The 27410-nt window shown below is 40.5% G+C and overlaps 1 protein-coding gene across 1 annotated transcript in view; it reads left to right on the top strand.

The window, feature by feature from the left end:
* The window catches only part of ASAP1 (ArfGAP with SH3 domain, ankyrin repeat and PH domain 1), a 141135-nt gene that overhangs the window by 17562 nt on the left and 96163 nt on the right, over positions 1 to 27410 (top strand). The window contains 2 exon segments of the mRNA XM_030445593.1: positions 314 to 400; positions 12334 to 12463. Coding sequence (XP_030301453.1) covers positions 342 to 400; positions 12334 to 12463 — 189 coding nt within the window. The 5' untranslated portion in view covers positions 314 to 341.

Raw genomic sequence — 27410 nt, 5'->3', positions numbered from 1 at the left:
CAACTTGGCCAGGAGATGTTACCAGCTCTTCACTCAGTACAGCTGAGTCATTGTTGCCACATTTAGTTAGATTAAGAGTTTTTCCAGTCGGCTATGTGAAGTTCTCATGAAGCAATTTTTAACAAACTCTTATTTTCAGGGTATTTCTAATGGATTTGTTTACCACAATGGAATTCAAAATATCAAATAACAAATGATGAATTGTAGTTATTGAAAGACTTATAGATATTGTTTTGAACTAGCTGAATAACTGATCTTGTCAGTCCCCCAGTTTTAGTCAGTTTTACTTACTTGATCTTTTCTCCTTATCTAGGTAGGTTTCTGGTCGTGACAGATGAGACATGAGATCTTCAGCTTCCAGGCTTTCGAGTTTTTCTTCAAGAGATTCACTATGGAATCGGTAAGTAATAAGAAAGACATAAATATAAATAACTGGTATAAAATGTAAAAAAAAGTAGACCAGAATCATTGAAGAAATTATTCACAAAGAAATTGGTTTTATAATTTGTGATACTTGCCAGTAGTGGGCTTTTTTTCTGTGTTTGATGCTACTTTGGACATTACTGTAGTGGATGGATCTCCGAGAAAGTCTAACCTATTCATCCTTCCGAGGATAAAAAAACCCAACAAATCAGTAAATCTGTACAAATCATTGACTGCCTGAGCAAGTACTGGAACAAACATTAACATTTATTATGTGCTTTGCTTTGCTCTCATAGATTTCAAAGCCAGATTTGTGAGGGGGGCAGGGTATAAAAAGGACAATTTTTGTAACTCTTTTTGACTCATCTAGATCTTGTAACTGATGTTGTTTTAACTTTGAGAACAACAAATCTCTGAGATCAGCTTGAAAAATCTATGGCAAGATTTGTGCGGGGGCTTGAAAGAGGAGGGGCTCTCTTCTCATGATGCAAAGTGCTGAATAGCACACAGTTGTCTAAATACACTTTTGTTTATTCAGTCTCTGGATGGTGAGGGCTCTCGTTTTAAAGTTTTTACTGTGTTCCATTGAACCACTAAAAGCAACATTTGCATTGCCTTGCTTGAACCCCCTGCAACAACAACACTGATGGTTAAGGCTGAAGTTTTCTTTGTACCTGATGCACTGGCTGGATCTGCCCTGGCACGGGTCACAGCTCCCTGCGTGGCCATCACAGCAGCGGGGGACTTTCATCTTTTCTTCCTCCCAGGGGGAAATGGTTGACCATACTGTGCTCAATCCCTGCCAAGAAGGGTGAATCACTGCTGCTGATCTTCTGAAAACTGAATAAATCTTCCTTTCGTGCATTTGCTTTGTCACATGGCTACGCATATTTTTACTTTTTAAGTCCATGATGCCTTAAATAAGCAGGAGTTCAGAAGTCAAACAATCATCTTTTGAAAAGTATGAAGCTATTAGTCTGGACATTCCAATTTTATTTTGAAGAACTCTTAAGTTTTTACGTCCTACTGCATCTAGATTTTCTTGGCAGAATAAAATAAAAATACAAGCTAGCAATATAATACAATATAATTACAAGCTAGCAATATAATATAATACAAGCTTGCCCCTGTACTCAGCCCTGGTGAGGCCACAGCTTGAGTCCTGTGTCCAGTTCTGGGCCCCCCAGTTTAGGAATGATATCAAGGTCCTGGAGCAGGTCCAAAGGAGGGCAACCAGGCTGGTGAAGGGACTCAAGCACAGACCCTATGAGGAGAGGCTGAGGGAGCTGGGGCTGTTCAGCCTAAAGAAGAGGCGGCTCAGGGGAGACCTCATCGCTCTCTACAACTCCCTGAAAGGAGGTTGTAGCCAGGTGGGGGTTGGGCTCTTTTCCCAGATGACTTTCAACAAGACAAGAGGGCATGGTCTTAAGTTGTGCCAGGGGAAGTTTAGGTTGGATATTAGAAAGAATTTCTTTACCGAGAGGGTGATCAGACATTGGAATGGGCTGCCCAGGGAAGCAGTGGATTCTCCGTCCCTGGAGATATTTAAAAAGAGACTGGATGTGGCACTCAGTGCCATGGTCTAGCAACCGCAATGGTGGGTCAAGGGTTGGACTCGATGATCTCTGAGGTCCCTTCCAACCCAGCCAATTCTATGATTCTATGAAATAAGCAGTGGTGAGATAACTGAAATTAATGCAACTTAATTTCCTACGGATTTGGGTCTTGACTTGCTCCTGAGGAGGTGCAAACCACCCATGAAACTTTTCTCATGATTGGGACACTTTCAGGATCTTTCTCCTACACAAGTTATCTTGGTAAAGAACAAGATGAGGGTGAGCCTTTTCTATCCATAAGGACAAGAAACATCCTTCTCCGTTGGTCATTTTTGCTTTTCAAAAAAATTATAGGAACTGAAGAATTTTAACACCTTTCCTTTCCTCCTTTCAAACTTTCTGGGATCAACAATGCATTCAAAAAGTTAGAGGCAGGGAAGATGGGCAAATGATCACCCTCCAATGCAGTCAATGGAGAGACTTTCAACTTAAGCAGAAAGCTCAGTTTCAGTAATTAGAAGTAGAAGCAAATGAGCACTCACAAAGTGGCTGCTATGATGGACTTCTAGACTGACATTCCAGACCTCTTTATTTCAATTTAGCACTATGTGAATACTGACCCAACTGAGACTAGGTCCATACAGCAAGACCAGTTTCCAGAATCTTCCAGATGGTTGTCTGCTGTCCTAGATTTTAACAGAATCCCTCCACTGCTGCATTCAAATGTCTAGCTTAATGAAACATTCAGACCCTAATTTAAAATTTGAGTAATTTTTGCTTGGTGACAAGGCTTTAGCCACTAAGGCAGGGGTGCCTCAAATTATTTCAGGTCTTACGTATTGTCAAACATATTGATCTCCTTAATAAACATACAAGCAACTCCAATCTCCCCCTCCAAAGAAAAAAAAAAAAGACCCCAACAAACAAACAAACAAACCAAAACAAACAACCAAAAGCCAAATTACATTGCTTTTAAATTGAAAATTTGCTACACTAAGTTCAAGTCTAGAGTTTGGACAAGTGATGCACCCTTGAAAACAGAGGCTTATATAAGGGAAATGCAGATGTGCTGTAATTTCAGTGGTTGCAAAGGCCTTTTTTTATAAGATCCAACATCTGCAGATTTATTTCCAGCATTTCCCTAATGAGATGCTATTAAGGAAATTAAGAAATGAAGTATGTTCAGTCAACACTTTAAGCCAGCTTTTGAACTTCAACTCAGCAGACCCATACCCTTGCACGTGTGCAAACTGTGTCTTAGGAAAGTTCGTGTAAAGCCATAAATGGCTTTTGTGTATCTGTTTAGCATGATGGGATTTCAGTCCCTCTTCTTCCACTAAATACTGCCTTAATGCTAATAAATTCAGAATACAGAGGGGAAAAAATCCTCACAAAACTAGATCTCTCTGCTTTACATTTTTTCATCATGAAAAACTAGCAGAAAGCAACCTTTCATTTACCTTCCAAGTCAGTTTTGTTTATTCAATACTGTTGATAAAATTGTTTGGCCTTAGACCCCTTCTCATCTTTCAGCTATTTTTTGAAGTTCATGCAGTAAATGTATGATAAAAATACTTAGTTCTGATCTAGCACAACTTAGCTGGAAATGCCCAGTGTGCTTTCACCGAGAAAATATATGTAATTGTCTGTATTCCACAGATAAACAATGCACACAGAGATAAAATGCCATGCAACAGCCATGAGTGACAGCTCAAGCCATGATCCCATGTCTACAGAGCCTTTATTTCATTCTCAAAGTGCTTCCAAGGTTCATTTTGGCCTGAACCTCCAGTTTCACTGCAGGCAAGACTCACACTTTCATCAGCATACATTTAGCAGCTTAAGTAGAACCAGAGATGTGCTGGATAATGACACAGCCATATCATTTCCAAATATTGAAATGTTTGCAGTACGGGTTGAGGCTTTATTTCATTCTCTTTTTATACTGGAGAGCCTGCTATGCCAGCTGCCCTGCAACATGTTCATTTCTGCAGTATTGCTTCCTGATTTTAGTCATTGCTATTTTTCAATTAAAAAAAAAAAAGAAAAAAAGAAAAAAAAAAAGAAAAAAAAGAGTGCATTCAGCTACTATGATTCCTGCTTTGGAAAGACTCTTAAAGACTCTTACTTCTCTTGCATCCATCTAAGTACCCCTCTCTGTTCTCTGTGATATATTGTCCTTTATGTTGTGCTTTGCTATCCCACTGGCATGTCCTGCTCTCATGCTAATGTGGCTGCCCTGGCCTTCCAAGCAAACCTCCAAGGATTTGCTCAGGGACAAGAACACAAGGATAACACACACGTTTTTCCCATGCTGGTCCTCACCCTCCCTGACCTGGCTATGGTGAATATTGCTGGGAGAGCAGCTCCTGTGGGGCCAGCAGTCCTTGTACCACTCACACGGAGTAATTATCAGGCTCCAACCTTCACCCTGGACAAGGGTTAAATTTGACAGAGGCTCCACTGGCAGTTTTCTTACCCATCAGCATTCATAAGCATGTTATCTTCAGTCTGACCAAAATATGGTCCTTACAGAAGAATATACTGCTGAGTTTTTTATATTCTGTAGATATTTTCAGAGCTGTATTTGAACCTGATCTTTCCCAACACATGCAGTATTATGCTTCCCATGAACTGAAGTCGAGTTTCTTAAATGAGCATCTCCAACAAAAACACCTCCATGCAACAAAAGTACCATATTTAGCACACCTGCAACAAACAAAAACCCATTCCTTCCCTGTCTTGGCCTGCAGCCTCTTACTGCTGGTGAGCATTTTGCTGTTTTTCTCTTTGGAGGATGCAGAGGTTGCAGGGGAACAGCCCTTTGCTTGTTGTTGCTACTGTGAGCCTGGAATGCCATTCTGTGCTTGTCTGCATGACTCTTGATCTTGCATGACAAAACCAAAAAACAACGGCAAAACTGAATCAGCAGATTAGTCAGCTTAATCTTGTGTAACTCAGTGCTGTTCTTCATTTTCAGTGCTGTTATTTTCAGCTGTCCTTTGAGTTGGCTATTTGAGCTTACCAAAGTAAGCTTACAGTTCAGTCAAGCTGCTTGCACAGGGCATTTGAGTAAAAAAGATGCAAACTATATAATTCAATGAAATGTTTTGGGTGTTTTGATTTAATCTTTTTTATTTGGTACGTATAGTGTTAAAACTATAGATCTCAGTGTTAACAAAATGTCATTTATAATGAGAACACAATGGGTTTTCTTTGTCCTATCATATTAATATTGAAAGAATGAAAAAAGAACCTTTTGTTTAAGCCACTACTGTTAGTACTAAAAGACTTTAAAACTAATTCTGTAGTTTCTGAGACAGTTGCTTATGTTTTCTTATCTAATTTTAAATGCCAAATGAAGACAAATGCTCAGAGATGCCAGTATTAAAATTAAAATCAGCTGATCCTTGTATTCAAAACAGAGCAGCAAAACAAATTGTTGATGCAGCTCATGTAGTTCATAAGCCATCTTGGTAGATACTGTTGCTTAAAAATACAGAATTGCAATCAGCACAGATTTTGGTTTTCTGCATGTATAGCAACGTGATTTAAATAAGAACATGTTTCTGTGACTGGAAAGTTACCTAACTATTCTGTCCCAATAACAAATCAGATCAAGGATTTGTTTGCAAATGTCAAATCAACAGCCTTCTTTCTGAAGCAGAAACACTTTGCTGTTTACCATGTAAGTTCCCCTCAAGCAAATTAGCACCAATCAGAATGTGAGATGTAGGCTTCAATGTTTAAAATAGACTTTACTTTTTCCTGTGAGTACATCACACATTTATGTGATATTGAAAGTGTAAACATGCTGCAGGTTAAAATATGTCACTGCTACATCTCATACTGGGCTCAGTCAGCTGACAGGACTGTCCTTTGAGAGGACACTGCTCCTGGAGGTGAAACTCCTCCTGACTAAACATTTCCTGCTGAAGTACAAAGTACTGATGTTACGTGTTGGTACATCAGCAGGGTGGTTTTGTTTTTCTAATGAAACTATGGGAGTTCAATTAACACAAAAGGTTTATTGGGTTTTAGCACATGAGATGCTTCCAGATCATGCACCTGAGTCAAGGCAATCCCATGCACAAATACAGGTTGAGAGGCAAAAGAATTGCAGACAGCTCTGAGGAGAAGGACTTGGGGGAAGTGGACAGGGGGTGGACCAGAAGCTCAACATAAGTCATCAATGTGTGCTTGCAGCCCAAAAAGCCAACTGGGTCCTGGGCTGCATCAACAGAAGCACAGACAGCCAGTGGAGGGAGGTGAATCTCCCCCTCCACTCTGCTCTTGTGATACTTCACCTGGAGTACTGTGTCCAGTTCTGGAGTCCCCAACGTATGAGGGACACAGAACTGCTGGAATGTGTCCAGAGGAGAGCCACTAAAATGATCAGAGGGCTGGAGAACATCCCCTATGAATCCAGGCTGAGGAAGTTGGGGTTGTTCACCCTGGAGAAGAGGAAGCTCTGAGGTGACCTTATAGCAACCTGCCAATATCTGAAATGGACCTACAAGAAAGCTGGGGTTGGGCTTTTTACATGGATGTGTAGTGAGAGGACAAGAGGAAATGGTTTCTAACTTGAAGAGGGGAGATTTAGTTAGACATGATGAAGAAATTCTTTAATTTGAAGGTGGTGAGATGCTGGCACAGGTTGCCCAAGGAAGTTGTGGCTGCCCTCTCCCTGGAAGTGTTCAAGGCCAGGGTGGATGGGGCCTTGAGCAACCTGGTCTGGTGGGAGGTGTCCCTGCCCATGGAGGGGAGTTGGAATTAGATGATCTTTAAGGTCCCTTCAAATCCTAGTAATTCTATGATTCCCAAACTCACCCTGCTGAGATTCTTTTTAATTTGAAGGTCCTTTTGTCTTCTAAGCCAAACATTCAACTCAAATAAGATTAGCTGATGTTCATAAATATCTGTGGATATTCTAGTACTTTAGTACTTATGGCCATAGATCTAAATATGTACTTCCCATTAATTCTGTCATAAGTTATCTGAAAATGAAATTATAAAGAAGCATTAACAACAATTTACCTTAACAGACATTTTCTCAGGGAATCTCAGATCAACTTTATGGGGTATCAAATTCCATGGCTACCTTATGGTGTACAGTAATCCCATACAATGAGTTAGGATAGGAAGGAGGATGGAAAGTAATGCTGACTGCTGTGTTTAGCTGAACTGGATGAATGTAACAACAAACCACAAATTTATTCAGAATAGCTGTACAGTAGAGCAGCATAGCCTGAGGATATTTTCCCAATGAGTTTTAGCATGCCAGCAATTACGTTGCTATTTGCTGCAGAGCTGGTAGATACACTCCATGTTTGTGGAGATACTAAGGAGCACAAAAACAACAACTGTACAGTTTACTAACAAAAGCAGGTGCATTTCAATGATTTGATGTTTTAATTAAACAGTAATGTCTGCTCTTACCACTTTTATCAGCAATAATAGCCAAGATGGCAACACTGAAAATAAAGAAATGAGCGCAGGTGTAAGCCCTTATTAGCGAAGTGCCATCATCTTTTCATAGAAGAAAAAAACATGTGAGATCCTGGCATGATTATGTCTGTAATAATCCAGTAGAGTCATCTGCACAGTAGCCATGTACACAGTGGTTTCCTTCTTCAGTTAACAACTCACTTCACCACCACACTGACAGATTGCAAATGGCCCTGGAGGCAGCTTGTCTGAGCATGCTTGACAGCATATTTGGTGCACAGCCAGGGACCTGGGTCAAGCTTGCTTCCAAAAACCAAGAAGGAACTACACCTGAGATTGTATTTGTGAGCTCCCTATCTATGCAGCAGGCAAGTGTGGCCTCGGGGTGGTCCTGAGGCTGCTCCAAGAATAATTGTATCCCATGGGAGGATTGCTGGAGGACTGCCATCAGCATAACCATGTCCCATGGGAGAACCACCACTGGCTTCAGCACAGCTGCAGCGCTGATAGCCTGAAGAGCTGACTTTGCATGCCTAAAGCTAGACAGCCAAAAACACAGCCCTGCTTTTGGTCAGCGGAGCCACAGCTTCCTGTATCTGCCACTTTTGTATAGTGGAAAGATAACCTTGCTCTTCTCTATCTCACCACTGCGTGGTTTAAGCAGTCAATTGCATTGACAACATGGAGAAGAGCTATGCAAGAGCAATGTGGCTCTTCACCTCTGCCACGCATCTGTGATGTTTGAAAGTTCACAGTGACAACAGTCATCATCCCCTGATGACTACTGCTTGGCTCTTGTGAATGAACTGCTGATATTGATCTAAATATAAGATGAATAGAGTACTATAAAATGAAAAATACCATAGTTGCTATTCAGCTTATTGCAAAACACCTGTGTCAGCAGTTTGTGCTGTTGTTGCCGTGTTCCCTAGCCTCTCCCTAAGCATGGTGACTATTACCAATACTGCAAGTAATATTAGCTCGCCGTAATTAACTCTTCTGTTAACTGGCAATCACAGTAAAAAAGGCCAGGGAACCAAATGGATTTGTAGACTGAATTAGTGGGAGGGATGGCAAGACAGCACAACTGCTTTACTGCAGGGTGTCACCAGCAAGGAGTGTGCTTTCCAGGGCTGCCTGAACACTCCTCACCAGAGCTAGTTTGTCCCAGGATGGACACGAGACGCATTTCACATCAGAATACCAAGAGGACTGAGATAAGAACTTCCACTAGCAAGCCTTGACTGTGGTGCAGCCTCCCACAGGATCCAGCACAGTCTGAGATAGCGTTAGAGCAGACGCTATGAAATATAACTTTCACACTCTGATCATTCTCTGACATTTGTGAAGTGAAACAGTGATTTCAGTCAGTGACAATTTAGAGAGATGCATCTTACAAGTTTAGAAGCGAATCTCAGACACTGATCAGATTCAAAACAGGAAATATGGTTAAATCTAAAATCCGCTAAAGACTATCTGAAACAGTTACATAATTTGACTAGTTTAAATGTAAGCACATTTTTACAGGCAAGTTATATCATTTATTTTTTTATTAACATTGAATTAATTAACTAATCTTGCTTCCAGTTAGTTTAAGTGAAGATAATCCAAGCCTAAAGAGGTCATGTCCGCAGGGCTGTTTTTTGTGCTAGCATTGGTGTGGGGAAAGAGGAAATGCTACTTCAGAGCTGCAAAATGGAGCACCATTTTAAAAGTTAAAAATCTGAAAAATGTCAGAAAAAACAGATTAGCAGGCAATTATGATTGGTAGCTATTGATCCTCCTTTTTTAATTTTTAGGCCTCTTCTTTAATCTTTAGTGATGTTCTCTTTACTTCCCAGTACTCGCCTGTATTAATTCTTTTATATACATCTACTTAAGATTTTATTTTAAAAGATAATTTTTTTCCTGATGAGGAAATACAGAAGCTCAGCTACTGTTTCCCTCTGCTGTGCCTTCATTTTTGTCACTCTCATGGCTCCAGTTTCCCTGGCCTGCCTTCTCCCTTTCTTTGTTGAACATTCTCTTCAGCTCTGTGGTTTAAGTTTTCTCTAAATAGTATTAAAGAAATTATGTCTGTAGCTCTTTGGGGTAGGAATTGTTTAGGATAGCAGATGTAGTTATTTTGCAAACCAAAGACTAGTGCTCAAGCTCAATAACCTCAGCCTGAAAAGGAACAATTCAACTTCAATAGTTAGAGTACTCAATTAAACCAGTTTACTCATCAGTGTAACAGATTTATCCTCACTTGAAATCTGCTAGAGAGGGATCAGGTCTCCTAATGTGAACACCGTCACTGACCCACAGACCATAGGTCTGGCTCAGAGCAGCTGAGTGACAGCCCATGATAGATGTTCTGCAGGAAATTACAGGGGATGAACACAGAGACCCTGTTTGGCCCCTGGGCCATATCCCAGCCCCTCACCCATCCTGTTTCCATGCAGGCAAGGCACACTGAAACAGCTTTTTTTGATGCTACTATCAGCTCTTCCCAGGTCCAACCCCCCAGACACTTCTTCACTCTCCTTTCCTTACTGCTTTGGATATCACCACCATTTTTATCCTCTTGATCTCTCTTCCTCCTCCACTTGCTCTTACGAACACAATCCTCAGCTGATTTTCTTCCTACTCCTTCAGTCACTTCTTCAGTGCTTCAATTTTCTATTTTTTTTTTTCCCCAAATCCATTTTTCAGTGTAACTCCCACACGGTTCTTTTCTTAGCTTCCTCCTCCTCCTCCTCTTCCTCCTCATCTTGCCTACTCTACCTTTCAGAGTCTTATGACGTTTAACTCATCTGTAGGAGTCTGAAGCTTTGTGCCGGAAAGCTGGATCACGTGAAGCAGCAGCAGCAATCACCCAGCCATACAGAGGGCTTCTGCCAAGGCAAGGAAATGAAAGAAACATGTTCAGGCAGGACCGTTTCTCAGGAGAATTGGTCATATTTTTGCTGGCAGAACTACATGCAAATAATTTTTAATGGGTAGACAGAAATCAGGTATCTCCTTTTTATGCTTACTCAGGCATTGCAGCCTTTTGTTGATATTTTTTTTTGTTGATTTTTTTTTTTAGCTATACAGGTATTCTATTAGAATTACACACAAAATCATGGAAAAGCCTAGTATATTGTTGCACGGGGGTAGGACCTTGTACACAGAACGCTAAAGCCTTTGAAATGGATACAACCATAAAGTGTTCACTTTCAGTTGTTTAAATTTGAGAATATTTACTATTCCTGAATTTCCCAGCTTCTGTGGCGAGAATCCCAAATATAAAGGAAAACACAGTCTAACTAAATAAATCAGACTGAAACAGCAGATGACTGTAATTACTCGAGCCCCCTGAGACCCAGCCTTCTTTAGAAAGGCACATATGGGCCCCAAAACCTAACCTTGAAAAAACCAAAAACAAAAACACAACAAAAACGAATCCCTCCTCATTAGTTCTGTCAGTTCCGAGTTCCATGATGCAGTAAGGGATAAAGGGAATTTTAGCTTGTCAGAAACACAAGTTGTGAGAGGATGCAGCACAAAGGAGGCTCCGAGGGGCGGGATGAGGGTCTCAGGGTGCTGTGGGTGGGGAGTGGGGCAGCCCCGTGCTCCCCCCACATCCCTTTCCTGAACTCTTCGAGAAGGCTCAGGAACCGAATTACTGACAGGGGTTGGGAACAGCGGCTTCAAGGGTGTCACCGAGACACAGCAGAGCGCCTGAAAAACGACCCAAGTGTAAAAGGGGGTAAAAATATTTCTAATCACGTTGCTGGAAGTGATGACTCCATCAGCGGAGGTATCCTCACGCTTTACACCGTGGCAAAAGAGCTTGGAGGGAAAGAAAGGGCTTGGGCTGCGGCAGCGTTGGACTGAGGGAGGGAACAGGCACCCCGCAGACCGGCTCCCGGGTCTCCGCCGCGCCGGGCCACTCGCAGGGCTGCCGGGTTTGATGGACACAGCCGGAACCCAGCCACCAAAAGCCTTTTTTTTTTTTTTTTTTTTTTTTTTTTTTTTTTTTTTTTTAAATAATAAAAGGACAAATCGGAGGCCCCACCCCCCCCGCCGGGCCGGGCCGTGAGTCGGGGGGTGCGGGAGGCCGGGGGAGGGGGCGGTGCCGCCGGCGGGGCGGGAGGGCGGGGGAGGGGAGCGGGCGGCGCGCGTGCGCAGAGCGCATCCCCCGCCAACCACGTAACGGCTGCGGGCGGGCGCTGGGCCGCGCGTGTCAGTCACCGGGTGACTGTCAGCGGCGGCGGGAGCCCCCGCCACCCCCCGCCAACCCCCGCCGCCTCCCCCGGCCCTTCCCCTTCTTCCCTCCGGCCGGGGGGCGCAGCCGGAGCCTGCACAAGTTAGTGGTGGGCTGGAGCGGCGGTTAAGGCGAGGGGCGTGAGGAGGGTCGGCGGCGGGTGGGGAAAGGGGCTGAACCCGGCGGGTTGGGGGCTGGCGGGCGCCGCTCCCCTCACGCCTGTCCTTCCCTCCTTCTCCTCGTCATCCCTCCCTTCAAGCCGCCCTCCCCTCAGCGCCGGCGGCGGGGCCGGACTCTTCAGAGGCGGCCCCGTCCCCGCAGCCGTCGGGGGGCCGCAGTCTGCTCAGGGAGCGCTCCCCACCGGCGGGGCCGAGCGGCGCGGGGCGAAGGGGCCGTGTCGGGGCCTCTCCCCCCTTCACCTCCTGCCTGGGAGGAGGAGGGGGCGGCCGGGGGAGAGGCTGGGTGTGGAGGGTGAAGTCTCAGCCTCTCTCTGCGCCTCCTCTGCTTTGATGCTGCGGGTCTCTGCTGGTTGTTAACATCTTCCCTCTGCCTTTTTTTTTTTTTTTTATTTTTTCCCCTTTTTTTTTTTTCCCCCCCACCTTCTCACCCAAAACTTGGTTTCCCCTCTTCTGGATCTGTGTTCTTGGCTCCTTCTGGGCTCCACCGGTGGGTTAGGATCATGCCGGACCAGATCACCGTGTCGGAGTTCATCGCCGAGACCACCGAGGATTACAACTCCCCGACCACCTCCAGCTTCACCACTCGGTTGCAGAACTGCAGAAATACAGTCACGCTCCTGGAAGAGGTAAATCATCCTCCCCTTTATTCTTATTTCTTTTGTTTGTTTGTTTGTTTACAGCTGTTTTGTCTTGGTTTGGGCTTTTTGTTTGTTTTTTTGTCTTTGAGAAAGAGCATCATGGACGGGGCAGTACCACCCGCCCAAAATCCACGGGAGCTAGAGGCACTGGTATGCATGTAATCTGGTCTTTTAATTGTGGGACTTTGCTCTTGTGTTTAGCTAGTTACAGAAAGCTTTCCTGCCCTGGCGTCTTAAAGGCTAAAGCATGTTGCCTGAACTCTAACATTACTGTTGTACTTTTTGGTGTTTCTGATGTTGGCGGTTGTTGCAGTAGAAAAAAGTGTGAATGATGGGCTTTTTAGAGGGAAGATGAAGGCTGAGTTTTGTTTGGGAGCGTTAGCAGAGGTTTTCCCCAGCCACTCATTAGATCAAGTCAGCGCAGAACTCTGGCTGCAGAAACCTGCCAAGGGAGACCTCGTTTAAGAAATGAGGTAAGGATGAATGTGGAGTGAGGAAAACTATATGAAAACAAAATAGGTGGTGGAAGGAGAGGAGTAAAATAATGCAACAGAAGGGATTATACAGGCTCAGCATCTCAACTTTGAAGCCTCAGTGTTGCTTTTTTGTTGTTTTGTGCTGTTTTTAATGTTTATTATGAGCATCATTTAACTGCTCATCCTGCTTCACTGTTGAGAAATAGGAGTGTGAATATGGGTAAACTTCCAAGAGCAGGTTTTATGTGATACTGGTCCACTGCTTCCTATTTGAGCTTTCAGCATGATTTCCTATGGACAAGGTCAGCAGTTAGGAGGAAATGTCTTCCAAATGACTTTAAAACAAGACAGCGGGTAGCGTTTCTCCTACCCTGTGTGTGGTTGAAGGTACTTAGCATAAGGGCTCTGAAACACAACAGTCTTTTGCTATTGTTTCATAGATTGCAATTATTTGCTGGTTTGGTTTATACACTTTCTTCATCGAGTCTTTGTCAGTTCTTCAGGAGTCAGCATGTATGTGGGAGATATATTTAATAGATTCTTTTCAGTTTTGCTGAATGTGTTGGTATGAGCAAAGCATTTGGTATGCAAGGAGAGAGTATTAATCATGGCATTCTCTTGATAGTCTTGAGTATGAAAAATACAATTCCAGAGGGTTAGAATTAGCTAATGTTGGCTTAGTAGGAAAGGTATCTATGTTAAAAATTTAGCAGTGCTATTGTTTTCAGTAACTGGCCAGGTAATAGAGTGATTATAAGATTGCGTTTTAAGTTATGCTCTATTTGTCTTATGTAACCTGGATTAACTTCTTTAACTTTTCCGTAACTGTAACTGCTTTTTTTCCCATGTAACTAAGCCATGGAGTCTTACAGATTTTTCAGAAGTCAGCCTGGTTTTGTTTGTGTTTGACAGTATTGCTGCCCCCTAACTATGTGGAATAGGTACAGGCATCAGTATAGTTACTCATGCAGCTGACAGCGTTACAGCATTCATAGAGTTAAGTAAAAATATTTACTCTGCCATCACTGGTGGCTTCTAGGGTAAGACTACAGTGTAATACTTTCATGACTGAGAGATACATTAATGTAGTTTGAGTGTTGTAATACCTATCCAAAGAAAACCAAAATGTAGAAGATAAATACAGTGTTCTGCACCATTTGTGTGGATTGTGTATATTTTCAAAGTTTTTGTGTTTGATTTTATGGCAGTAAGTCGAAGAAATAAAGAATAGTGGGTCCTTCTAGTGTTTGTCTTCATATTTCTTGTATTTCTTTTGTTTATATAACATTTTATGTGCTCTATTTAAACTCCTTGCAGTTAATATTGATTCTGGACTTGCTGTGTATTATTGTTTTATTATCTGTACATATAAAACCTTATTTGATGGGAAACAAGATACAAATAGGCTCTACTGTTACATAGAGCAGGCTTTTTTTTAGTAATTTGTGTGAAGAAATGTAGATAGTCAGAATGTGGCAGGTGAGGTGCTTCATTAAAGTGTTTGTGTATCTTTGTTGTAGTCGTAGTTTGCATATGCTATTCTGCTGCTGCTGCTTTAAAGCTGCTGCTGCTTTCTGGACATCTGCTTACCTAAGGCTGGGATTCATATGAAGCAGGGGACTGAAAGTGGTTGAAGTGGCAGCTATGTAGCTGTTATTACTGCTGCTCTTGTACATCCATCCTAGATTACTGAAGAGCTCTTCAGGCTGCTCCTGATCTTCCTTTTTGAGCCCACTATATTGAGGCAAAAGGGATGTTCCTATCATGGCAGCTGTTTGGTTTTTAACTTAATGTTGCATGTGGGTTGGAGCTTTCATGGCTTTTGCAGTGTCAAGCTCTGTGATGTTATGGGACTGCAGTCTGAAGTACCTTGGATCACTATTTTAAAGTGAACTTAAATAACACAACCTGCACCTGCCTTAGTGACTATAACCTGGTTTGTGGATAAACTATTTTTTTTTAAAATAAAGATTGTGAGCTAGAACTATTTTCTGAACACAAATAGTATGGAAATTAAACAGATTTAGTGAAATTTAGGTGCATTTCATAGCCTCTGTTTGGTGTAGTTGCTGCCATGGCTCAGGTCAGTGGTTATCTCAGAACCACCTTTTCATAAAGAATGTGACAAAAAAGAAATAGACTTAATGGTGTGCCTGTGTCTTTACCTAATACCATGAAGGCATTACAGAATTGTGACTTTACTGTTCCTTAATCACAGTTTTTACTGAAACACTAAAATAGATGATGGAGTCACTTACTGATTTTTTTACTTGGTTGTTCTCTACCAGAATTGTAGTTAGTTCAAATTTGTGGATTGATACATACTCCTTCCTAGTTGTGACTCATCCTGTTATGGCTAAGATTCTTTTCACAGAAGACTTTGAACCCAGTTAGATGCAATTTTAGGGCAAGTTTCAGATGAAAAATAAGAGCAGGCATTTTTACTGATTCCAGTTACCATTGCTATTTGGTAATTTTTTAAATTGGAAAGTCCAACAAAATGTGAAGGCATACCTCAAGAATCAGAACCTTTGGAAAGTTTATTTGGAGAGCTTCTGTGTATTTGTGAGTGACTTGCAAGCAAACCCCACCCCAACCCCCAAAAAAAGAAAAAGAAAAAATAATTAAAAAAAAAGTACAGCACCAGATTTACATCTGTTGTAATATTATCAAAGGAGAAAATAAGTACAAACTGCTATGTAGCAGTTGTTTGACTGGGAAGACTGCTTGCTACCTCGTGTAGTAAACTTACTGGAATTCTTGAAAGTTTGCAAGCTTTTTCTTTTTAAAAGGCAAAGCATTTGGTTTGTCATTCAGTTACACCAGACCAGAAAAACAAAAGAAAACAAAACATCAGATCATCTTTGTAGCCAGGTTTAGACATTCTATATAGCAGTTCCTACAGAGGTGCAAAATTATTTTTTAATCAATTTTCTTAAAGCATGAGCATTATCCAATGGCTATCAGTAAACACAAATTTTAAGGTTCATTCTATTGCTAAAGTAATGATTTTGTTTGGTTGTCTTTTTTCTCAAAACTCTGAAGGGAGGGAACAAAACCATTAGGTTGTAGTCAAGGTCAAGTTCAAGAGAATTTGAAATCTGCAGTTTTTCCTGTATTCTTTTTTTCAGCATTCCACATTCATGGAAAGGAGACATTTTTAATTTCACATTTCTTCATGAAACTGGGAGAATATTTTTATAACATTCATATGAAGAGATGGATCTTGACCTATGTAGATAGGTGGTTAATTACCTAAAACATATTATTGATAGAATGCCATAAAATATACCCTCCTATTTGTTCTTATCAAACATGCTTTTAGATCCACAGTAGCTCAGTGTTTTGTGTTACTCAAATGGATTTTGGAGAGTTGATTTTAATCCTTGAGTTGATATTACTGTCTGAACTGGTTGAAATTTTTAGGGAATGATGACATCTGTTCTGAGAATTAGTAGTGCATCTGTGGGATCACCACAAGACTGACTTGATTTCCATTCCACTGTGTCCCAGCTCCAGCTGAAAGGACATCTTTGCACTCAAGGGATGACTCTGTTACCATGACCAGGCAGTTCTGAGTCTTTTTCCTAAAGCAGCAGATGTTTTTCAGCTCTGTCTTGAGATACAGTGGTTAAGCTTAAATGTTTAAATTTCATTTAGGCAGGCTGGTAGATAAGAAAGGGCAGTTGGAAGCTGATGATACAGTGAAGAATAGCTGCAGTTGCTTTGATGCCTGTTTTGCTGTTTGATACTTGTTTTACTGTTATAGTTTTATAACACTTGAGCATCTTTAATGCTTAACATTATTTCTTTCTTTTGCTCTTCAGTGGGAAGTTAAAAACTCACAACATGCTTTCTGACAATTAGATGTCATTATACACATCCTTTTTTATAAATGTTTAACTTATGAGTGTAATGAAATATGGCTGCAGGTATAGTTTTTTTCCTTGTTTTGTTTGTTTCATTTTTAAATAAAAACGCCCCAAGCCACCATTCCTGCCATGACTGTTACTCATTTGGATTCTAACTGTGCTGATCTGCTCAGGCTTATAGGTTTGCTGGTCTCAGCTGGTCCTGTAATAGATGCATGGAAGCTACACCAGTGAAAGAATGACTTTGTCTCCTGCTCAGCCTAACAAAATTTTTGTTGTCAGTAGTGCAAAGCTGTTACAATCTAAGGTAACTTAAAGGGGGCAGACTTCCCAATGTTCTTCATGGTATCATGGATGCTTACCTATCATTAGAGATGTAAAATTGGGGAAGTATGGGGGATTTTTTTGCCTCTTTAGAATTTTCTTTGTAAGCATGTTGTATATGTATCACTTTCGATTTCCTATTTGCAACTTTCCCTTCATGCCTCAATTTCTGTGGGTTTTTCTTATGCTGCTGGGAGAAGGACTTCTGGGACAAGTGTAAGGGGCTGAGTTACTTCTCATGATTTTGTAGAAACTCCTGTAGTACTGAAAATGCTAGACAGGCAGTTCATCTGCAGTGATTTCGTACTCTTTTCTATCACAACACGTGTTTCTTATGACAAAGTATTCTTTCAAGGGAGGCAGGTGAAACCATGCAAGAGAATACCAGCACTTTCACTTTAAATAAACTTCTTGTTTTAGTTGGCAGCCTGTGCAGACTTTGTTCATTAGCCTGGTCTGTAAAGACTTTTAGGATCTATTTATTTCCATTGAAGCATTCACTGCTATAGCATCTTTTTTTTTTTTTTAAATCCTTCTTTATATTTAATTTATTTTGGAGGTGGGGAGTGGGATGGGGGATTGGGTGGGAATCCATGAGACTTTAGCAGCACTAGACTTAAACCCAACTCTTCCTAGCCTTGTAACCTGTTACTTAAGACAGTTGGAAAGAGTCTTGCATCATAGAGACCTTTGTACTTCAGAGCTGGTTCTTGCATAATAGCCCACAAGCAATCTTCAGCTTTCAAAGATACCTTTGGTAGCAGACCATCCTAAAAGAACCAGACATAAGTTGGTGTTGTTTTGGGGGTTTTTTGATTTTTGTTGTGTTTGGTTTTTTCCTAGTAAATAAAAATTTGGATTATTATTACTATTTTTACATGGAATGGTAAATTTCACCAAAGACATAAACATGGGCACACGAGCATTCTAAGATACAGAGACCACAATGGACATAATACAAAAAATGTGACGGAGACTTGACAGCAATATCCTCTATTTACAGTTGCATATTTCACAAAAATGCAGTTGAAGATGCTTTTACATTTACATGGTACAGTACTTGCTCATTAAGGATGTAATTGATTTTACCCTTCATTTGATAGTAGTTGAAACATTTGGTTGGAATAAGCAGGCAATCTCCTTTTACCTAAGTGTGATTGATACAAGGAAAAACAAAAAAGTACTCACTGATAGCTCAAAGACCCAATCATGACAAATGATTAACCTTTACCTTTCAAGAATTTGAATTTTTTTAGGCAAGCTTTTGAAAGTACTGACTACTTTTTTGGTATCTCATATGTGTTTAAGAGAAGTACCTTTTCTTGTTTTGAACTTCTAACAGGCTTCTTCATGTTTGCTTGTCAGTTAAGAAACTCTGAAAGTGTTCTTGGTGCACTCTGTTCAGTATGCTGCTCAGATAAATCCTGACAGATCGTGTACCATGTAGCCATGGGAACTTGGGCCCTGGTTTAGAAAACAGACACACTTAAAGTAATATGACTTAAAGTTGTTTTAGTGTTTAGATTGGAGTTCTGTGGAAGGATTGTCTGTAGTAAAAAAGCAATAAAATAAAATTAAAAAAAATTGAAAGAAGAAAGGTGAGGGAGCAATGCACAAAACCATGGTTTTAGTCTAATATTATGTCACTGAAAAACTGCTGATGAATGATTCAGAACAGAACTAGGTCAGTTGATTTAATTTCCAGTATAATTTTTACTCCTATGAGTAAAATACAATTTTCTTAACTATTGTGATTTCTAAAGATGTGGTGTTTTGAAACAATGTTTAAAATCATCTGTGAAACAAATTTACAGAGGAGAATGGTAACAAAGAGCAAAACTACTTCCTTTGAATGAAGTAGTACCTTGCAATAAAGTCATTAGGCAGAATGAAGTGAAGAAAGCTAATTATTAGCAGTACATAAAATAAGCATTTTTAAAATATGCCCTAAATCAATAGTAATCTTAATCTTAATATTACTTAATATTATGATTACTTAATAGTAAACTTAATATTAATAGCAATCTTAATATTTCAAAGCAAACTTGAGAATTGAGTTGATCGCATGTGTCCTGGTACTTCTCTTAGAGACTGTTCTCTTAGCTTTGATTGATAATGGGTGAGAGGCTTGAAGTTTATAGGTGTGTGTGAAGGAAAACTCCTGAGGTAAGAGCATCAATTTCCTTTTCTGAAAAAGTACATCTGGGATTACATTTCTTACTGATAAGTACAGCAAACAACTACATTATATTTCTAAACAGACAATATTGATCTGCATTATACTTGTTGGGTTTTAAATATCAGCAAGCTAATGTTGAGTTTTTATATAAGCGTGTATAAGATAAGATCTTATAAAATCTTTTGTATAAAATTTTTGTGGGCAGTGTGTTTGTGAGGATTATGGAAAACTTTTCCTTTAATGCTCCTGTGAAAATTAAACAAAACTCCATTGGGATCCCATTTCGCCCTTTAGACACATAGATGTGCACATGGGCACACAGGAGCTCCTTACCTCTTTCACCTACTGGTGAAATGACAGGCCTGAAGTTATGCTACTCTCTCTAAGACAGGGTGTAGCTTTTTCTTTGTAACAGCCACTTTTTAAATCCTGTTTTTTATAGAATAGTAGAACTGCTTCATTTGTTATCAAGAGAAATACAGAATTCTCTCTGGTGCAGAAATAGATATTTAGGATACCAATGGAGTTGTTTGTTGCTTTTTCCTTGCCTAAGAGCTAAAAATCTGGTATGATTCTGGCAATAACTTTCTGCAAATAGAAGTCTGTAGGACTGCAAGGCCTTTGACATAGTCTGTTCTGGTAGCCTTCTACCCAGGTTGGTGGGAGGTGAGCCCCATAAGTGAACATTGGATGGAGTTGCCAGGCCTGGAGGATGGTGATGAGTGAAGCAAAGTTCAGCTGGTAGGAGATTGCAAATGGCATCCCTCCAGGATCAGTTTTGGGGCCTGTACTGTTAGGTGTCTTGTAGTTGTCCAGATGATAAGATGGTGTGTGATTTCAAAAAGTACACTTGGATGATACCAAGTTGCTTGATATGCTGGCAGGCAGTCACCATTCAGTGAGACCTGGAGAAATGGCCTGATAAGAGGAGTCTTGTGGGGTTCAGTGAAATGTGAAATCCTGTACCAGGGATGAAGTAGCCCTCTATCTGCAGCAGTACAGGCTGGCTAGAAGACAGCTTTCCAGAAAAGGACCTTGGTCTCAGGTGGATGGCAAGTTGCATGTGGGTTGGCAGGGACAAAGGCCAGCCACATACTGGGCTGCATTAGTAAAATTGAAGCCAGCAGCCAGAAAATATCGGTACATTCCCTTTATTCAGTGGTTGTGAGGCTACACCTGAACTACCATGTTTGAGGCTCATCAGTACATCAAAGAAATTACATACTGCCACAAGTCCAAATGAGGATCTCCAAGATGATTAGGTGGATAGGTGCATCACTTGGGGAGGGAAAACTGGATTTCTTCAACCTTAGGAGAGACACTTAAATTCATATTGCTTTCTTCAAGTAGGTAATGGGAAGAGACTGAGAAGGCAGAAATTCTCATATTTGAAGGGTCTGGGGGTTGTGTATGTTTGGTATTGGTGGTGGTGGTGTTGTTATTGCTGTTTTGGCAGTTTTTTGTTTTGAACCATGAGTGTGATGAACAGATGCCCAAAAAGAATGTGGAACCTCTGACCACAGAGATATTCAGACTCCACTTGATGCTAGAAGTAGTCCTCCTTAAAATTGTTTAGACTGCATAATTTAATCTTTCAGAAGACATGCAGGCAGAGTAAGGTGGTTATTTACTTTTGTGAATGTGTTTCTTGTGTTTTTGAGAACAAGTTTATGCTGAGCTTATTCTTGGAAAAACAGCATGTTTAAACGTAATATAACTGATATAAGCATAGTGGATAATTATTTTGTTTTCCTTCATTAAAAGACTACTTTAATAGAGGAAATGGGATATTACTTGCATTTTTACAAATCTGTATTTCAGCACGTTATAAAGTTTGAGTTTGATATAATTTCTAAGTTTAAAGTTACTGAGTGTTTCTTTAAAAACAAGATCAAACCCCTCTAATGATTACATGAAACTCAACATTTTTGTTATGCTCTGCTCCTGATATATCAGAGTTCCACTTTTTAATTACTTACCTCAATTTTAGAACTCAAAAATTTGCATGTTGAGCATATCACTGAGAAAGTGTTTCCATGTTTAAATATGGAAAAGTTAAAAAAGTTAAAGTTGAAATTCTTTTGATACTGGGGATGGAATTTGATTGTGTTTTATTCAGGTCATCTTACAGTGAGACTGTCATGTTACTGCTGACTGTAGAAACTTGCATCTCTGAGATGGTTCAGGTTGTAGTTAATGAAGACTATTTTTGGCCAAACAGTATTTAGGTTATTGCATGTCTCCTGGAAAAGTGATACTTTGACTGTACTCGAATTTGGATTGCATGATGGTTTTGTAAAGCTGTTTTTAGTAGTCATCATTAAGGTGGCATTTAGCACTATGCAGCATCTAGTTGCACTGCTTGCCAGTAATCACAGAATGGTTTGAGTTGGAAGTTGATCATCTATTCAAATGCCTTTGCCATGGACAGGGACATCTTTTGCTACAAAAGATTTTTCAAAGCCTTGTCTAACCTGACTTTGCTTACAATGATGGGGCATCCACAACTTTTGGGGCAACTTGTTTAATCCCTCACCACTCACCATAAAATTTCATAGAATCATACAGAATCATCATTGTTGGAAAAGATACCTAAGATGACTGAGTTCAACTATCCACCCAGGAGAAAGAAAACCCACGACAAAACAACCACTCCATGCATGCTAGAGCATGGCCTGAAGGGCTCTGTCTGCCAGGTTTTTGAATACCTCCAGGGACGGAGAATCCACCACCTCCCTGGGCGGCCCACTCCAGTGCTGCTATACTCTTTTCAGTAAAGAAATTCTTCCTGATATCTAATCTAAACCTCCCCTGATGCAGCTTCATGCATTTCCTCTAGTCCTATAGTTATTCACTTGGGAGAAAAGGCTCACAACCTTTCCAGTATTTGTAGAGAGATATAAGGTCAACCCTCAGCCTTCTCCAAATTAAACAGTTCTGTTAGCCTCTCTTCATGGGACTTATTCTCTGGAGCCTTCACCAGCTTGGTTGTTCTTCTCTGGACTTGTTCTAGCAACTGGGTGTCTTTATGTAGTGAGGGGCATAGAACTGAACACAGTATTCAAGATGCAGCCTTACCAGAACAAAGTACAGAGGTTCTCTTCCCCTGCTGTTGATGCAGACGCCAGGATGCTGTTGGCCCTTCTTGGCCACCTGGGCACACTGCACGCTTATATTCAGCCAGGTGTTGACCAACACTTCCAGGTCCTTTTCCACTGGGCAGGTTTCCAGCCACTCTTCTCCAAAGCTGTAACATTTCCTGGAGTTGTTGTGACTGAAATGCAGGACCTGGCACTTAGTCTTACTGAACCTCATACAGTTCACTTTGGGCCATCCAACCAGCCTGTCCAGGTTCCTCTGCAGAGCTTTCCTACCCTCAAGCAGATCAACACTCCCAACCAGTTTGGTGTTGTCTGCAAAAATATGGAGGAAGCACTCCATCCCCTCATCTAGATCATTGATAAAGATATTCAGTAAGACCAGTCCCAATACTGAGCCCTGGGGAACATCCCTGGTGACCACAAATTACTTTTCTGCAACCATCCTCAGTAAGTTTGCAGGTGATGCCAAGTTAGCTGGGAGTGTTGATCTGCTTGAGGGTAGGAAGACTCTACAGAAGTATCTGGGCAGACTATGGTCACAAGAACTCCATATTACAGGCCTGGGGAAGAGTGGCTGGAAAGCTGCACAGTGGAAAAGGACCTGGGGGTGTTGGTCAACAGCAGTTTGCTTAGGTGGCCAAGAAGGTGAATGGCATCCTGGCTTGTTTCAGAAATACTGTGGCCAGCAGACCTAGGGAAGTAATAGGAGAGGTGTCTGAGCCCTCTGACCACGTTTGTGTCTCTCTTTCTTGTACTGGATGCATGAGCAGAATGCAGAACTCCAGGTGAGGTCTCATGAGAGTGAAGTAGAGGGGGAGAGTTACTTCCCTTAAACTGACAGTCACAATTCTTTTGATGCAGCACAGGGTTCAGTTGTTTTTTTGGTCTGCAGTGCACATTGCTGGCTCAGTCCAGTGGTTTGGTTTTGTTGTTTTTGGGGGGTTTTTTTTGTTTGGGTTTTTTGGGGGCATTTGTTTTTTTGGTTGGTTGGTTTTGGTTTGTTTTTTTTGTCTACCATTATCCTCAAGACCTTCTCCACAGGGGTACTGCTTTTAACCCATTCATCCCCCAGTCTCTTAATATTGAAGATTGCACTGACCCAGGTACAGAACTTGCACTTGGCCTTGCTGAGGTTGAAGTTTGTGAGGTTCCCATGGTCCCACTCCTCAAGCCTGTCAAGGTGCCTCTGGGTGGCACCCCATCTCTCAGGCCTGTCAAATGCACCACTCACTGTGGTGTCATTTATGCACTTGCAGAGGGTACACTGAATCCCACTGTCATTAATAAAGAGCACTGTTCCAAATTAGACCCTTGAGGGACACCACTAATTACTGATCTCCATTTGGACACTGAGCCATTGACTAAAAGTCTTTTGTATGTGGTCATCCAGCCAATTTCTTATCCATCAAATAGTCTGTCCAGTCTGTCCATGTCTCTCCAGTGTGGCAACAAGGATATTGTGTGGGACTGTGCTAAAGGCTTTATAGAAGTCAAGGTATATGACAACAAAAGTACATGAATGAGATGCTCACTACAGACAAACAAGACTACTTGGATAAATTCTTCTAGGTTTTAATGTCACTGTCTTGACAGTACAGTAACAGTGGAAGTAGTTGAGCTGTTGTTTTGTCCAGTGTGTATCAAGGAAGTGAAGATAACACTACTGTTACATTTTTCTAGCAGATAAAATCCACTTGAATACTTTTGTTCAGTGATGACCATTCCTGTTTACTATTTGCTACCTGTCAGTTCATGAAATTGTTGAATTTTAATAAAGTTGAGCTATACTGGGATGGCTCCCAGTCCCCAAGAATATTGTCTTGGACCTCCAGAAAAGTGGTCGGTAAAGTGAAATAGAATGTGCAAACTTTGTGCCAGCCTGTGCCACATTGTAAGCACAGGAGCATGTTGGTCCAGTCCTGTGTTCTTAATGTACAATGATGGTTGTGTTTTTGCAAATTTCAAGAATGATGACTTTTAACTAAGAATTTTTAAGGAGGTAGTTTAAATGTAATATCAACTAATGTTCTTGCTGGTTGTGTTTTGGTTTTGTATTTGTCTTCCCTGTCTATGTGTTAGAACTGTAGAACTAAGAGTGCTGATGCTTTGACAATGCAAGAGGGATATCCTGAGCATATCTGTAGTCTGATCCAACCTGCTCTTCCTCCTAGAAGAGTGCTTATACTATCTCTACTAGTCATTAAGATGGAACTTAGTGTAACAGACAATGAGTATAACCAACTTTCAAGAGAAAGCTGAATAAAATTTGCAAGTTTTGATAGAGTAGTTTGATTTTACTGGTAAACTGGCTTTGTGTGCTACATATTCCTAACCTTATAAATGATACTTTGATTTCTTTTGTAAGTTGTTCTTCATACAAGGCTTTGCCAAAATTAAACTTTTATTATTTGATCTGATGAAAATACTTGGGCAAAATGCTTGTGATTTTTGCACATCAGAGGGATATATATTATAGTTTTGGATATACTGTCATGTCTCCAGCATTTTGGTTTTTTCACTTCTTAGCCCCTTCTGGGAGGGATGAAAAAAGCCTGCAGAGGCTCCTTGATGTGAAGACCTACTTAGATTAGTTTTCAGTGTTATGATACCAGGGCTATCCCTACACAGAGTTGAAAAAAGTGGTATTCACGTAGCTGATGTGGTTTAAGCATACAAGAGGAGTAACATCTTTTTGTGTGGGGTCACAGCATGAGTGTCCGAAGTATTGTCTGCTCACTAGTAAGGTGTTAGGGAAGGATTTGCTAGTTCTCTCTAAAATCTCCCTTTTAAGAATGTTTATAGTGTTCTCACGGCAGTTGTGTTGCCAAGGTAGTGTTGCTTTCAGTTGCTTGCAAGGAGACTGTTTAAACTGGCAGAGGAAATACGAGGAGATATGCATATATTTTTTCTTTGCTGACATTTTGCATATTAATGAAGTTCTTTTTTAAAGATGCTGCTGTCTTAAGTCCTCAGATTGACTGCCTGCCCTTCCTTGTGTTCCAATTTCATGGGAAGTGCTTCGTATGCTTCCTTGCTCACTTTGTTCCACCATATCTAGCATAGGTCCTTCAAATATTTTTGACCATGGGTATGATACTTTCTGGTTAAAATATCTGTAACAGTGTTGATTTAATTCAGGGAAGCCTAGTCTATTTGCTGAACTCATTTCTAGTTTTATATAGCTTCCTGGGTTTTTTTTCATCTTAATTGGGCAACTAGTTGCAGAAAAGCAACTTTAATTTTCATCAGTGAATATTGTGCATATTCTAAATGTGTAAACAACTAATATATATTTGAATTATACAAAATTCTTGGACATTTTTCTATAGCTTTTAGTATTTGTGTGGAAGGCCAAACCTAGTTACTAATGAAGCAATTACCTGCCTTTTTGTGTATTCCTTTTCAATTTTATTCAGTTTATTTTTTCCCCTCTTGCTGTCTTTTGGTGGTATAAATAAATCTAATTCTGTCTAAGTTTATTTTTATTACATGGTCTCTATTGCTTCATGTCATATGTCTTGTTTCTACAAGTAACGGTGTTTCTTCATTGGGTCCAGGTGTTTGTTCCACTACCCTAAGATAATTATACAATAAAATTGATATGAAGAAATATTTATTAAAATTGTCTCAATTGTTCTACACTACTTATTGCCTGATATGGTTATTTTTATAGCAATACAACTATTTCTTTGAAACACTGAGTTTTTGTCTGTTTACCTTAAGAAGAGCAAAGGGAAATGAGAAGAGTAGTTACAGACAGCCTAGTGAGGTACAGATTACAGTCATACTATAAACCCAAGAAGCAATGTAGTATGGAATCATCAATTCATGAGTTAAACTATATAGGTGAGGTAATGGATGGAGTGGTAATATTCTTCTGGTAGTTGTATTGCACTGAAAAACAGTGCATACAAAGACATTTGGATGAGAGCCTCTTCTCTGAACTCTGCTTTAGAAGTAGAGTTGGACTACATGATCTCTAGAGGTTCCTTTCAACTCTGTTAATTCTGTGAGAATTATTTTGCCCATTGTAAGCTGGATCTTTGCTTGCTAAAAGTTAAACCACAAGGTTGTGATTTATGACTTATTCAACAGGGTATTTGAAATGTCTTTCATCAAGTTGCTATATGAACCCCTGATGCTAAAACAGACCTATAATCTATGGTAGAGGAAGAAAACCTGAGCTTTGTCATAGTGTGAAGTTCAGCTGGAGCTTTGCTGAAGGTTTTAAAAGTGAGTAGGATGCACCTGTAGAGACAATATTAGGTGCAAGAAGCATGGTATCTGTGTGTGATACCTGAGCATCAGAGTGAAGCTTGGTGCTGGAAGGACTTACTGTCAGTGTGGAAATGCACTGTGTTACCAACCTGCTGAGTAACTCCACCATGTGGAAGAGTTTACAGTATAGATTGACCATGATTAAGGATTTTTAAATAAAGATTAGATCACTCTTAAAACAACTCAAGATGAGCCAAATGCTTAAAGTGCTAGGGTTTGATTGTGTTGGTTTTGTTGTTTTTTTTTTTCACTGTTGCTTATTACACAAGCTGCTAGGCTTCCTACTGCTATTTCCTGTCTGGCCTCAAAAGCTGCATGTGAGCTGAAGTGAGCAATTGCAGGAAAAAGAAATGAGTAAGTCATGTAAACAACAGGTGATTAGTGATTGAGATCTCATAACTTCAGAGTGTTTTCCTTGGAGTAGTTTAGTTGAATGAAGAGAATATTGAGGTCTCCATGTGAAGAAAATTGAATATATTAATTGAATGCACAAAATTTTTTAAAATGTTTGCGTACTGGGAAGTTAACATTAGTGGAGAATTTTAACCCTAATCTGTCATTTTACTGCTTTTGACAGGGTTCCATGAAAATTGTTTCATATTGGAAAGCTCTGACATTTACGTAGAGTCTCATATAACAGCAAGAGGAAATTTATTTCTGGAGTGGGGTTTGAATAGCAGGTTGTTTCAGCAGGAAGGAAAAAGA

This window comes from Calypte anna, chromosome 2 (genome assembly GCF_003957555.1).
Source record: "Calypte anna isolate BGI_N300 chromosome 2, bCalAnn1_v1.p, whole genome shotgun sequence".
NCBI classification, from domain to species: Eukaryota; Metazoa; Chordata; class Aves; order Apodiformes; family Trochilidae; genus Calypte; species Calypte anna.
Note: the sequence above shows the minus strand (reverse complement) of the source record. Positions and strands in the feature narration are given on the sequence as shown.